This window comes from Adiantum capillus-veneris, chromosome 6, assembly GCF_014529385.1.
Source record: "Adiantum capillus-veneris isolate H3 chromosome 6, ASM1452938v2, whole genome shotgun sequence".
In the NCBI taxonomy this organism is placed as follows: domain Eukaryota; kingdom Viridiplantae; phylum Streptophyta; class Polypodiopsida; order Polypodiales; family Pteridaceae; genus Adiantum; species Adiantum capillus-veneris.
In genome coordinates, this window is record NC_140936.1 from 76343181 (window position 1) to 76358520 (window position 15340).

Sequence of the window (15340 nt, forward strand, 5' to 3'; positions counted from 1 at the left end):
AAGAATTATGAGGCCTCATCCCCTCTTTTTAATACAAGAGGGCTTGGGAGTTTGCATGGGAAACTGCTCTTACTATTTTCGGCCAATCCCAATAGCGATATCGCTAATGGGCAGCACCCCTTGGTGATGTGGCATGGCCGAGTTTGACATGCGCTGAAACTGCCGAGGATGGTACCAAACGGGGGTGCCATGGCCTGGTAAGAAATTCTGGTCTCCTCGTTGGCCTCAACCGAGCACTGTACTGCTCCTCATGAGCTGCTCTTCCTCTCCCCTGCCCTCGCTGGCTGCCTTCACCATTCCTTTCTTTATTTCCTCCCTCCACACCTTATACTCATTGTTGCCATGCCCTTGAGTTGCTTGGGCGGCCGTTTTCATGGTCTTGGGCTTTTGGGTGGCCAGGTCTCCTCATCTTGCCATAGGCCAAGGCTTTTGGGCAGCCATTCTTAGGTGCAAGCATAGGTAAATGCATTTGGAGAAAAACCTTCCCTTCGCATCCAGCAAAGCATGTCAAGCACTTACTGTGCATTTCAAAACACACACCATTCGACTTACATGTCGGTCAAGGCATTATAAGAAAAAGTGCTTCCGTAACGGCCCACATTTGACATACATATCCACAAAAGCATTTCCTGGTAGTGGTTTTCATAAAATCACCACATTAAGCATTGCCAAGTTTTGACATACATCCCGGCCAACTTCAATAAGCCATATCTCCGCACTCCGGATCCCGATTGACATGCTGTCAACTCATGTTAACTCCATTCTTCACACACTTCTCATAAGAACATTGCTAAGCACCCAAAAATCTCCGATGGCACTTCTTCCAATCCGACCATTCCGCCCTAGAACCTGCCCATGTCCCAACTTTGACAGCTCATAGCTTGCTACCCGGTACTCCAATTGCCAAACCGAAAAGACCGATAGGATTCACAACTTGAGCATTGAAGTAATAGAATTCGACTGATCAATAAAATCCCAGCTATGACTACTTCAAGGATACTCACTATTAGCATTAACAAGAGAACATTTGGCCCTTTAAAGCCGCATCTGGCATACTTTTAGCTTAAGATTGGCTTGTTAGCAAGCCCTTAGTAGTATTGGATAATCTTGTAGGATTCAAATAAACCTGATTGGCATCCCTTTGCTCTTTTTCTTGTCATGGAAGCGGAGCCGCATGACATCCACCCCCTCTGAACCTGCACGGCCTCTGGTGTGTGCCAATCGGCCTTCAAGTTGCATCTGCTACTATAAACACCTTAAGCTGCTTGCCATCAAGCTCACATAACTAGTAAGTACATGTAAAACAAAATAAGGCTTAAATCATATCATCAATAGTCTAGCTCAATTACCTGGTAGCTGTCCCATCACAATTCTTTAAACCGTAGTGGTCGTATCTTCAAAGCACTCAATCATGAAAAATCTGTTTAGTGAACCCCGCCAGACTCAAGTGCTCCAGTTGCACATGGCTTGACCATCAAGCTTGATTTTAAGAACTTTATAAAGCTCAAGTATGCCTTAGTTTGTCTGCACACGGAATGGCCGTCAAGTCCTTTACTTCAAGTTCTGGTAGCAGAACCAAAAGATATGAAGATACTTTGTTAATTGTCCAAAGATCTCAACTAGAAGCTAGCCATGTAAGCTTATTGATTGCATAACCAAAAACTCATTTCTTCATAGCATAAATCCAAAGACAAATCTAGTGCCAAGTAACCTACTACAAGAAAGTATCTGATATCCTTGAATCTGCAGGTTGCCCTTCAATAGCCCCTATGATCAAATGGGATAATAAGAAATTGCCCCAATAGTGGAGCATCAGAATACCCACATGAGCATACATTTCCTATATCAATCAACTTTAAGCATTTATGATGTAGGTGTGCTATTCTTGGATCAAACACAAAGAAACCACAATGTATACCCAAAAATGTCCATCCACATTGAACCTGCTTTTGAAGATCTTTCAAATCTCCTAGTTCAAATACCATTAAGATCACATAGCATTGATGGGATCCGCAATATAGTAGAGCTTCACATGAGGCATAGTGCAACACCCACATCCCATAAACTCCTGGCAACTTAAGCTCATTACCAGTAATCCTTAAAGAGCATTGGCTCCCTTTTACTGGCAGCCAACAAACCATCACGGACATAAGCATCATTAAAAAAATAGAATCAAAATCCTACCATAACTGGCATACTGTCCAAGGAAATAAAGAAACATGTACACCTTTTTCAGTTCCCATGGTGATGTAGCATCATCACCCCCTTTATCTTCATAGCCATCTTCAAGGACCCTGGAACAATTTGGATCTATATTAGCAAAGACATCTTTACTTGGGATTCGAGCTTGATCATATGAAATAGCTTTAATGTGTAAATCTTCATCCATAGAAACCTTGGGAAAATCACCCTTAGAGGTCTCAACATTCATCAAAACTGTAGGAGTTAGGTCCCCATGTAGCACATGTATAAGCATAGATGTAAAACCCATGTCGATATCCTGTTCACAATCAGCATAATCTAGGCAATCTTCAAACTCATCAATATCATCCTCTGCTTCCTAATCTGCATCCGTCCTACTTAGAATTCCATCATAACACTGCGAAGGTGCATCTCACACCCCCTCTAAAGGGATACCCTCAAGCATATCCTGTGTCGGCTCATCAATCTCTTGTACTTTTTCAGGTATTGTGTATATAATAGCTTTATTGATGCAATCATCTGCAGTAATCATGTTGTCCTGCTCAGCTATAGTGCCGATAGACCCTTTAGGAGCCTGTAGTGGCTCATCTTCTTGATAGTATTTTTGAGAACATCCCATGCCAAGGTCAATAGCTTGTAAAACATTTGTCGTACAGTCTAGCTCGTCACTAGAACCATTATAGGAGGTAACTTCCATGCAAGCAATCTTTGAAAAAAAATCATATATTTCTATTTCAGCATTAAATTCATTGTTTACCTTTGCTAGCTTGCTCAAATTATGGTCCTCTGAAGTTGAATCTGCTACTACTCCTTGCAGAAATATGTTCCCAACATTGATCATAATTAAGGAACTGCATCTATTCCACTTCTTCTTTATAGAAAACAATCTGGCTTTGTTCGGTAATCTCCTTCATTTCCAACTCAATAATCCTTGAGCTTTCATCAACATACTCATCTGCAAAATATTCCCAGTGTGTGGGATACATTTCTGCAAGTTCTGGAACCTTATCTTTAAATTCTGAGGTTACAACTTCTTCAAAAGCCGAAATCATTCGATCTTTTGCAATTCCTCGGCTCTTCATCTCTGCTTTCTAGCATGCAATGAGTCCATCTGGGCCATGTCCTTGAAAAATACCACACCGTTCACGTACGACATCAAGTGCCATCTCTACTGCATCATCAATCTGATTTTTCATCTTCATGGCTTTCACTTCTTGCAAACATCCTTGAACTAGTCCCAACATTTTTGGCATACCTGCAACTGCTAGATTTTTATCAAATCTATTGGAATTGAAATCTTCAATAAATTGCATCAATTCTTCTGGCATATCCATATTTACCTCCCACCTCCGCTCGTTTCATGTCAGGTTCACCAAGAATGTCGAGGGATTTGTGTTTGAAAGGTGAGCCAGGAAGGCGCGGGGCCTTTAGCTGTGAGAGGTGTGAGGAAGAGAGTTCTAGCAGACACAATTAATGGAGACAAAGCTTAAAAGAGACACCTTGAACCAGATTCTGAAGCAACGGACAATTAACAGCACCACTGCTTAATAAAATGTTAATGGAGGATTTTATGCTCCTTACATGGTTTAACGTGCCTTACTACAAGTGCTAATTAAGAACATTAAACTTAGTGTGCAATTTGATGATAACAGTATGACGGTACTTTCCCCTTTGCCTTAATTGGCCTGTTGAGCTTGTCTTGACAAAGTTCCTCTCCTTCGTTCTTCCTCTGCTACTTCAAGGTCAAGAAAGAGATATTGATCTTCTCTTCGGCTATGCTATGGGAGCTTAGATTTGAGTGGGCTTAGCAGACTTAGGCTATGGAGTTTAGCTTCGGCTTCAAATGGGCTTAGGAGGATTTGATTAGGAAGTTGGCTTATGAGGGCTTGAATGAGATTCGAATGGCTAGGGAGGTTTAGCTTAGGAATATGATGGGTGAAAGAAGGTTTCGATTAGACTTGCATGCTTAGGATAGGATTTGAATGGACATGCAGGCTTAAATTCGGATTACCATGGTTATGGAGGCTTGGATTAAGCGGTCTAGGAAGCTTGGATTAAAGAGACTTAGGAGTTTAGCTTAAGATTACGCAACTGTGGAGCTTAGCTTAGGAGCGGCCATGGAAGATTAGCATTCAGGTGGATGGCTTATGATGGCTTATGGCTTCGTATTAAACTAAGGAGAGCTTGATGAGAATGGGCTTATGAAGGCGTATGGCTTTGCCTCGGGAGAGAAGAAGAAGAATTATGAGGCCTCATCCCCCCTTTTTAATACAAGCGGGCTTGGGAGTTTGCATGCGAAACTGCTCTTACTATTATCGACCAATCCGAATAGCGATATCACTAATGGGCAGCACCCCTTGGTGACGTGGCATGGCCGAGTTTGGCATGCGCCATGGCCTGGTGAGCAATTCTCGTCTCCTTGCTGGCCTCAACCGAGCACTGTACTGCTCCTCATGAGCTGCTCTTCCTCCCCCCCGCCCTCGCTGGCTGACCTTGACATTCCTTTCTTTATTTCCTCCCTCCACACCTTATACTCATTGTTGGCATGCCCTTGAGTTGCTTGGGCGGCCGTTTCCATGGTCTTGGACTTTTGGGCGGCCAGCTCTCCTCATCTTGCCATAGGCCAAGGCTTTTGGGCGGCCATTCTTAGGTGCAAGTATAGGTAAATGCATTTGGAGAAAACCTTCCCTTCACATCCGTCAAAGCATGTCAAGCACTTACTGTGCATTTCAAAACACACACCATTCGGCTTACATGTCTGTCAAGGCGTTATAAAAAAAAGTGCTTCCGTAACGGCCCACATTTGACATACATATCCACTAAATCATTTCGTGGTAGTGGCTTTCATAAAACCACCACATTAAGCATTGCCGAGTTTTGGCATACATCCCGGCCAACTTCAATAAGCCATATCTCCGCACTTCGGATCCCGATCGACATGCTGTCAACTTCTGTTGACTCCATTCTTCACACACTTCTCATAAGAACATTGATAAGCACCCAAAAATCTCCGATGGCACTTCTTCCAATCCGACCATTCTGCCCCAGAACCGGCCCTCGTCCCAACCTTGACAGATTATAGCTTGCTGCCCGGAACTCCAATTGCCAAACCAGAAAGACCGATAGGATCCATAACTTGAGCACTTCAAGTAATAGAATTCTCATCAATAAAATCCCAGCTATGACCACTTCAAGCATACTCACTGTTAGCATTAACAAGACAGCTTTTGGCCCTTTAGAGCCGCATCTGACATACCTTTAGCTTAAAATTCGCTTGTTAGAAAGCCCTTATTACTACTGAATATTCATGAAGGATTCAAATAAACGTGATTGGCATCCCTTTGCTCATTTTCTTGTCATGGAAATGGACCTGCACGACAACGCACTGTATAATTAACATGTACACTTCAAATAGACTTAAGATGCATCTTTTTTATCGTGTTTATGATCGTGGAAGCGAAGTGACACGACACGACACCACTCCCTCCAATGCAGTGGGCATGACTTGCCTCCAAGAATCTTCTTCAAGGTGAAGAAAAATGATTGGAAGGGGAAATAGGGACTATATTAAGAACTAGAATTGTTAGATTTGTGTCCCACCCATCGCCTACCAGCGGGAGCTAGAGGGAATCACTGCTTGAAAGTTTATTGTCACACAATTTTCTTTCAATGTTACAACACTTGGTCCTTGCGTTGCAAACGCCGAAATATTTCTCAAATAGGTAAGACTTTGTAGCGCAACCAATGCATAGGAGAAAATTGTGACTTTCACTTACAGCATTGAGCTTTTACAACGAAAAGGCCCCTTCTTTTGTAAGCCCTATAAACTCTAAGCGGGATGGCCTCAACTATATCTCACACGGGCATGGGAGATGGGATGAAAGGTCCCAATCACTTTAGGGCCTTGACATTAATAGGTTGCCGTAGATCTTATTGCGTAAGTAAACTTGCACATAAAAGTAAATCTGGGTGTACTTTTGTTCCGGAGTTTATTTTTCCTCATTTTGATACATTTGCACATCAAAACTTAAGGAAGACGGCCGCATTCTACAAGCAGCATTGTCAAGCGATATATGTTCGAAAAGTGAGCCGGAGGCGCCGGGTCTCTGGCTGTGGGAGGTGTGAAAGAGAGAGAATAGCAGACACTGAAAGATTTGGCAAATACCGTAATCATCAGTTAATTGATTATTGCTTTGAGTACAACTTAATCCTTAGCCAAGGCGGACTGTTAAAAGCACCATCACTTGGATCATCTGCTAACTAGGAGTTTAAGCTCCCGTTTTATAGGATTAACCGGGCCGTTAATGACACCGGGCTTAACAGAATGTTTAATCAATCTCTAGCCGATTACGGTGATGGTAATTATCTCTCGTTGCTTTATCTTCTTCAAGTTCCCTTAGATTTTGCAAGCTTCAATTCTGTTCACTGCCTCAATTTTCATGCTTCTTGCTCTATTTGCTTTGCAATGCCTTCATTTCCGCTCTCAAGTTTTAACTTTCTCCTGCTCTTCAATTGCTATCCGAAGCTTTAACCCTTGCTTGGCCGCTACATTTGCTTGCCTGCCTTGTGCTTTCCTCTTTTGAGCCCATGCCACCTTCATGCAATAGCTCCAAGGTCTCTCCTTCTCAAGCACTTTACTCCCCTCTTCTCTAGTTTATGGCCGAGAGCGAGAGAAAGAGTCTCCCTTGCTTGCTCTGCTAGCTGTGGACGAGAGCAAGAGAAAGAGTGCTTTATGCTTCCTTCTTCTCCCCTTCAAGCTCCCGGATCCCCTTGTTTTTTTGCTCACCTTATCTTGCCAAGCTCCTCGCCAAGCCTTGCCCCGCCTTCTTTGCCAAGCCGACTCCGCCTTCTTCGCCAAGCCGACTCCCTTTGTTACCCTTCTTCCCTTGCCAACCGAGGACTAGCCGAGGACGAGAGAGAGAGAGAGAGAGAGAGAGAGAGAGAGAGAGAGAGAGAGAGAGAGAGAGAGAGAGAGAGAGAGAGAGAGAGAGAGAGATAGATAGATAGAGAGAGATAGAGAGAGAGAGAGAGCAAAGCTCTTTGGTTCCTTGCCTTCTTTCCAGCTCTCCTCACCTTCCCTTGTCTTCTACCGTTTCAACACACTCCTTGCCCTTTGTTTCCCTTTCCTTTCTTGCCTTTGTTCCAACGAGAGAGAGAGAGAGAGAGAGAGAGAGAGAGAGAGAGAGAGAGAGAGAGAGAGAGAGAGAGAGAGAGAGAGAGAGAGAGAGAGAGAGAGAGAGACCAAAGCTCTTTGGTTCCTTCCTTCTTCCCAGCTCTCCTCGCCCTCCCTTCTCTTTCCTTGCATGGGCTCGTTACCTTTCTTTTCCTTGCATGCCCTAAAAAAAACACCTCTTTTAATAACTCCCCCTCCCTTAGCAAAGGCTGCGCCGTCGTTGCTAGGGAGCGCATAAACCCTCTCCAGATGACATGGCATGGTGAATTTCTCCACTGCGTCGATCGCGACAAAACGGCCCCAAATACGGTCGCCTTGCTAAGCCGAGCATTTCGCGTTTCTTGGTTAACCGACGGATCCTCAAGCCTACGTGAGCTCGCTTCTCCTCCTGCGCTCTGCCCACTGCCTGCTTGCCCATCTCCCCTTCTTTTATGTTCTTTCACACACATTAAGGTTATTTTTTAATTTAGTGGGCGGCCATTTCTTTTGGGTGGGTGACCACTCACTTGGTTGCCTTTGGGCGGCATAGCCCTTGGGTGGCCAAACTTGGTATACATATCGGCAAAGCATTGCCAAGCACATCATTTTTCTCTAGTAGCACTTGAGTAAATCCCGCAATCAACACGCTCTAGGTGACGACATTCGGACAAAGAGCTCATCAAGAACCTTTTGTGCTTTCATAACGGCACCACATTTGGTATACACATGTACTAAGGCATTGTTCCGCAAAAAGAAGGCTTCATATTTGGTACACATGCAGGCCAAGGCATTGCTAAGCACAACATTTTTCCCTAGCAGCCCCTGTCGACCGCAACCTCACCATGAAATTTGTTGCCCGTATCAAGAGAAGACCTTAAAAGAAATTCCACTCAAGCACTTATTGTGCTCTCTGAAGTGCGTCACATCCGGCATACATCTCAACCAAAGCATTGCTACCTCAAGCACTATTCTCCCGCATTTGGCTGCAGCTCAAAGTTCCCAGATGGCACACAGACGGAGCAGACCGGACTGGTACGGAATAGGCCGGCGGTGAATCTTTAATGACCAATATCTTGGCAACCGGAACTTCGATCACCGATCTGAAAAGAATGATGCGCTCCACAATGGGAGCACTTCAGGCCCATGCATTCACTTCATCTCTATCACTTCAGCTGCAGCAGTTGCCCAATCCGGTACAGATCTGCAATCGACTGCCTCCCCTCCCTTGTCCCTTGCCCAATCACACTCCTCCTCCAGTGTACCAACCTTGCTCACTCTGCATGCAACTGAGTCACCTACTTTGTCTCCCTCCACAGCTCAATTCTCTCAACACAAACCTCGTGCAACAAACATAGAGAGAGAGAGAGAGAGAGAGAGAGAGAGAGAGAGAGAGAGAGAGAGAGAAAGAGATTTTGGAACCCCGACTCGTCCCCGAGGGAGGAAAGGTTTTCTCTTTTGTAGTGCTCGTTGCCTTGATGCTGCCGACTACACGAGAATATGAGAGAGAGAGAGAGAGAGAGAGAGAGAGAGAGAGAGAGAGAGAGAGAGAGAGACCTCCACCACCTTCCAAACACGCTACACCACCCACCGCCTTCAAAAGAGGCTTCTGTGTGTGTGTGTGTGTGTGTGTGTGTGAGAGAGAGAGAGAGAGAGAGAGAGAGAGAGAGAGCTTTCTAGGTCGGTGGAGAGATCCTTCCATGTCATTTCCACCCAAACAATCATTCCAAAAAAGATTCGCTTTGATTTCCTTGCTTTCTATCATTTTTTTGAAATCGTCCACCCATGCAGGTAAGCACTAATAAATAAATGTGAGTTTTTGACAATCCAAATGACCACAAGAATTCAACTCTACACCTATTCCGGAATTCAGACAAGATACCCACTGGGTCTCCTAATAAGAATTGCTTCCAGCTGGGGACAAATCCTAGAGTTTTGAACAAAGGATAGAGGAGGGGAGAGTTGGCTAAGGTGTTCATGAACAAATGGGGTATATTCTCAATGAAATGGTTGCATTTTTTTTTTTAATAGCAAAACTCACAATTGTGAGTAAATTATATTGAACAACTCAAACAATTACAAGGTCTTGTCATGCTCTTGTTGAGCCATGACATCATCCAGGGACTATAATTACATCGGCTATCAATGCAGCCACTCCTACCAACCCACCCCCTCCTCCTTGACACACAAGGTCCATAATCTTGTCCTTCTGAGATCTTTTATTTATCGATGGCCAAGATTTTCCCCCGACCTAGGCATTCCATCTGCTGAAAACAAGGCACAAGTAGTCCTAGACCAATCTTCCGAGTGTTGCTTGCGCCCGAGCGTCCAAATTAGCACTTTGCTTTCTTGAATAATTTCTACGAAGCTTGCCACCTCAAAACCTCCTTCAAACACACGGTGGTTCCTTGTTTGCCATACATTATGTAAGAAGAAGTATCTGACGATTTGAGTGCTGACGAGGAGGGCATCTTACACACACCCATAATAGCACTAAGTGTTTTGCTTGAATACTTTTGTTCCAAATTGCTTCAAACTTGAAGTTCCATTGTCTTCTGTTAAGAGACACATGCCACCTCTAAAATTTTAGAGTAATTTGCAGGGAAGGGTCAACAGAGGCAGGCAAGGATGGGGGGTTGTTGAGAGCAGCTCCTCCTCTCCTCTTCACATCCTTGGGGGAAGGTGATCTGTTGTCATCAAATATCCATTGCAACTCTCTGGGAAACAAAGAGGTCCTTCTTTCAATCAACTGAATTTCCCATGGCTGGAGGGAGACTTTACTGAGAAGCCCAATTGTTTGTGGCACAGTTGCAAGCTGGAGATAGACAATCTCTAGAATGAATCCTGACCCTAGTTTAGGTTATGGTGGATTGCCACCTAGCCTCTGTAAAGAATGTTTTGATATGGGACTAGAGCACTCGTCTCACAACCCTTGTAATGTCGGTCTTATCCTTTTTACCCACTCCTGGTAAAATGATGTAATTTTCTATCAAATCCAGTCGCATATTTCGTAAAAAAAAAAAACACCCAATTGGGATAAGGGATATAGATTGTGAGGGCGTGACCCATACAAAGAGGTGGCCTTCCTAGAGCGCATTCGCACGAAGCCTTGGCAAGGTTTTTGCTCACGTCACATCCTGCTGCAAGTTGGTAGCTTTCCTCATCCGTTTTTTGTCGCTTATGCAAAGCGAGGGCTCGATGAAGCCAACTCTACCAAAAATGACCGAGTTAGCTTTGTAAGGCAACGTTTTGCAGAAGCAGACAAGCTATTCTGAAGTCAACAAAATGTTGCTATGCACGACGAGCGAAACGTACCTCATAGTAAATAAAGATAGTTTTGTATGGCTACCCACACACACACACACACTCATGCGAGCGCGTGCGCGCACACACACACACACTCTTCCCATCCCAATTTTTTTTTTTCATAGATTCAAAATTCATGCCCATTTTAGGTAGAGTTCATGGTTGGAGCCAAGTGCGTTCAAAATGCCAAGCGATGGAGTTGAGGAGGAGGCAGGTGGCGAGTAAGGGAGCACATGCATCTCAATGACAAATTCTCATAGACATCCACAGGTACGCATGCATAAAAGCTTACTTTCTCATGCACACACATACAATCCGTGCACATATGAGGGCTTGCCACTTGGCCGCCTTGCAAAATTCCAAATTTCACCCATTTCTACACTCATCAGCATCATTAGCTAGCCTCGCCCATATGGTCCAAAACCCACACACAGACAGAGGCATGGGCCACGTCCACAAACACCCCATGTACAGACATCACTCACACACACATTCTTATGAGTTGGCCCCCCCGTCACACGCAATCAAAGCATTCTGAATAGAAACACCCATCTCTTTCCCCAGCTCATAACTGACCAAGAAACTCAAGCTGGCAATGTTTAGGCAGTGTGTTGACTCTGAGGAAGGCGGGGCCTGAGTTGGGTGGTTTTCCAGAATGTATGTGAGTGCATAAAAATTAAAATAAAAATTGGGAAAGGAGAGAGAGAGAGAGAGAGCAGAGATAGGCGGTGTGGGGGAATGCGTGTATAGACGTGCGTCTATTATATGTGAGAGCGGAAGGAGGAGAGAGAGAGAGGGTAGGCTACATTGCTGTGAGAGAGGAAGAGAGTGTGAGTGCGTGCATTTCTGTGCTTCTAAACCAGGTTTGTGCTTGCTTTTCTTCTCCATCATGCTCTCCTTACCCTGTTACGGAGCTTTTCTCATGGTGGGTTTTGCCTTTTAGCAGGTGGGCGAGGCTGCATTGCTCGGATTTGGAGCGCGTCTTCTCCTCTCACAAGTACTTCTTGAGAAGAGTGTATGAGCTTTGTGCTCGCCTTTAGCTTATCGAGATCTGTAAGTGCATCGTGTTATCTCTCTTTTGTTCTGCCTTCCATTACGGGCCTGCTAAGTTTACGGTATTCCGGTTCTCTCTCTCTCTCTCTCTCTCTCTCCCCCCTCGCGTATATCTCCCCCATTTGCACACATACCCACACACCCACTTTCCCTCCGAAGTCTGTCGTTTCATATTGCACTAACAGAGTCTTCCATTCCCCCTCTTGTCATTTCAGCTTCACATACACGGAAACGTGCACGAACACACACAGACACACTCGCTCTTTTTCTCTCTCTTGCTCACCTCCCACTCTTCCCTACATACATTTTCCTGCCTTGGCCTCTTGGGAGCAGGGGAGTGAGAGACGCATCGCATACACACGAACTCTAGGGCAAGACACATACTCACTCTTTCTCTCTTTAGCACACACCTTGATTAGGCCACCCTCACAGGCTATTGCATTGCACACATACAGACACAGTGCACAAGGCTTTCACCCACTCCTCTCTCTATCCTTCATTCTCTAACCTGTTTCTGCTTTGCTATTCTCTGTAGACACTCTCTCAAGACTGCCCAGAAGTCTGGCGCTGCTTCCAGACGATGAAGAAGAAGCAAAGATGGGCACATGCCTCTTGAGAAAGCTTCAGCCTAGAAGGTCCATACACTCAATGGACCTCTCTATATTTATCCCTCTCTGCATTGTGGTATTGCTGGCGGTTGCTTCCCCAGCAGAATCACACTTCTCTGGTCTCCACTTTCGGCGCGCAATTGAAGATCACCAACGCCAACATGTGGCTGATTTCTATTCCCTGGCTGGCACTCACCGACGCACCCTCGCATCTGAGCAAATAGACCCGCTCGATTTCGACAATGACAGACTTCGCGACGCTTACATAGCTTTGCAAGCATGGAAAAAGGTTATCTTCTCTGACCCTGCCAATGTGACTGCTAGTTGGGTTGGCCCAGATGTATGTATGTATGAGGGGGTGTTTTGCGCACCCGCACTGGATGATCCCTGCGACGAAACGGTAGCAGGAATAGATCTCAATCATAAGGATTTGGCTGGCTACTTGCCTGAGGAGCTTGGCTTGCTCAAAGACCTCGCTCTCATTCATCTCAATTCGAATCGGTTTTGTGGTGTAGTGCCGCTCAGCTTCGCCAATCTCAAGCTCCTGCATGAGCTTGATCTGAGTAACAACAGGTTTGTTGGTCCTTTTCCCAATGTGGTTCTATCGCTTCCTTCTCTCAAGTATCTTGACCTTCGATTCAACGAGTTCGAAGGTGCATTGCCAGCAGATTTGTTTTCTAAAGATTTGGATGCCATCTTCATCAACGACAATCGGTTTTCGTCATCGATACCGCCGACGCTCGGCCTGTCCCCTGTTTCTGTGTTGGTCCTTGCCAACACTCCGGTTTCTGGATGTGTCCCGGCTGGCATAGGAGGGATGAGTGAGAACCTCAATGAGATAATTTTACTTAACAACAATCTCACTGGTTGCCTTAACCCAAGTATTGGCCAGCTTGCTAACCTCACTGTTCTAGACCTAAGCTTCAATGGCCTCTTGGGCAAACTTCCAGAAACTTTGGCCCAACTTACTCAATTAGAGCAACTCAATGTTGCTCACAACGCCTTCTCCGGAAATGTGCCACCGGAGATTTGCGCTCTTCCCAATTTGGAGAACTTCACCTACTCTTACAACTTCTTCGAAAGTGAGGCACAGAATTGCCTTGCCCTTCCATCGAGGGGGGCAACATTCTCAGATCGTCAGAATTGCATTCCAGGACGGCCAGCGCAAAGATCCTTCAAGGAATGTGCTGCTTTCTTATCTCACCAGCCGAGCTGCGAGGAGATTGTCTGTGGCCCGAGACCGCCTCCACCTCCACCGGTACTGTCACCACCACCTCCATCCCCATCTCCTCCGCCTCCATCGCCCCCTCCCCCATCACCACCGCCCCCGTCACCGCCACCGCCATCGCCACCGCCACCGCCACCATCCCCACCTCCTCCTCCGTCGCCTCCACCGGTCATTCCACCACCTCCGCCACCACCACCATCACCTCCACCGCCGAGCCCTCCACCTCCTCCTAGTCCCCCTCCACCCCCACCATCGCCCCCGCCGCCACCATCGCCGCCGCCTCCTCCTCCATCGCCCCCACCTCCACCTCCCTCACCACCGCCACCATCTCCACCACCGCCGCCACCATCCCCACCTCCACCATCACCACCACCTCCATCGCCGCCACCACCACCGCCATCTCCACCACCACCACCGCCATCGTGCCCAATTCGACACCGAGGACGATACAGGCGAGCCCCACCACCTACTGAGTCATGAAGTGGATGCTGTCAAGTGTCCCTTGAGAGTACAAGAGACTTCCGTCTTTTGGCATGCAGGTTATATGCTGTCTTCAAAGCCTCAGCAGCAGAGGTTAATACTCAGGTCAGTCTAAATTTCTCTGTGAAAGGCCCAAGTTTCACATGTGTGTGAGAAGGTGAGTGTCAAATTTGGGAAGGGGAATCTAATCTGTAGCTTTATAATAGAGATGGATTTTATATTTTGAGAATGCACTTTGTAAGCATCAAGAATATTGCTATTCTCTTACTGCCATTGTTATTGATATTTGAAACCAAATAAGTGCTGAGTGCACATCACCATCAACCCCTTGGACAATGACCTTGTATATCATCCTTAAAAAAATTTGTGATGTGCCCATTCAGGGCACATCGAATTTTTAAGTGGCTTGCTAATGTATGGTTGCTTGATGATAATGAGAGAGAGAGAGAGAGAGATGATGATGATGTTGTATTTACGTCCTTGGGGGGGGGGGGGGGGGGGGGGGGGGCAAAATGACCCATGGCACCAAAAAATTTGGACCATTTCTCGATTTGTGCGTGTCATCCTTGTGCAGAGAGAGAGAGAGAGAGAGAGAGAGAGAGAGAGAGAGAGAGAGAGAGATTTAGATTTTTAAACCTCTATGAGAGGCCGGAGACAAATCCTTAGTACATAGGTGTATGTCCATCTATCGGTATGGACACACCACTCACACACTCTCGCTCGCTCGCTCGCTTCTATGCATCTCATTGGACGTACCCATAATGTAATGGATAGATGGAGTATGTGTGGATCGATACATACATGTATGTATGCATGTGTATATGGATTGATATATGTATGTGTGTGGATCAATATACACATCATACATGTATGCGTATGACAATCCGAGGAGACATTAAAGATCTATTCAAGGAGTCTTGATCTCAAGATGTGGCAATCAAGAAAGAGACAATCTACCACACTTCAGGGATAGGAAGAGCAATATTCTGACAGCTTATTGAAGAGGGTGTATAAGTATTCTGACAGAGATATCCAGGAGGCTGTGCATGTGGAGCGTTTTTCTTCAGATTTGAAGTCTGCAACACCTTTCATAGTTTACACTTCCTAGGAAAAACATGAAAAAAATACTGCACTCGAAAAGATAAAATGAAATCTTTGCAGGTTTAGGTGTAAGCTTTTCGAATCTCTCAAGAAAAGGGGCTGCCAAATTTTTAATGCAATCTAGTTTTGCCTTGATTATCTCGTGTGTAATGGTGTACTATCATCATGAATATCTCTTTGCTGTTTCCCCTTTGACTAAGCAATGGTATGAGA

At 45.5% G+C, this 15340-nt stretch overlaps 1 protein-coding gene across 1 annotated transcript; it reads left to right on the forward strand.

Annotated features, from left to right (window-relative positions):
* The first annotated feature begins 11729 nt into the window (after nucleotides 1-11729).
* Nucleotides 11730-14427, forward strand: LOC147455726 (leucine-rich repeat extensin-like protein 4). Its single transcript, XM_086514422.1, has one exon. It carries the CDS (start codon nucleotides 12308-12310, stop codon nucleotides 14024-14026), a length of 1719 nt encoding a protein of 572 aa, XP_086370548.1. The 5' UTR covers nucleotides 11730-12307; the 3' UTR covers nucleotides 14027-14427.
* Nucleotides 14428-15340: the final 913 nt, after the last annotated feature.

Coding starts and splice junctions, on each gene's coding strand:
- LOC147455726 (XM_086514422.1), top strand. CDS start 12,308: ATGGGCACATGCCTCTTGAGAAAGCTTCAGCCTAGAAGGTCCATACAC.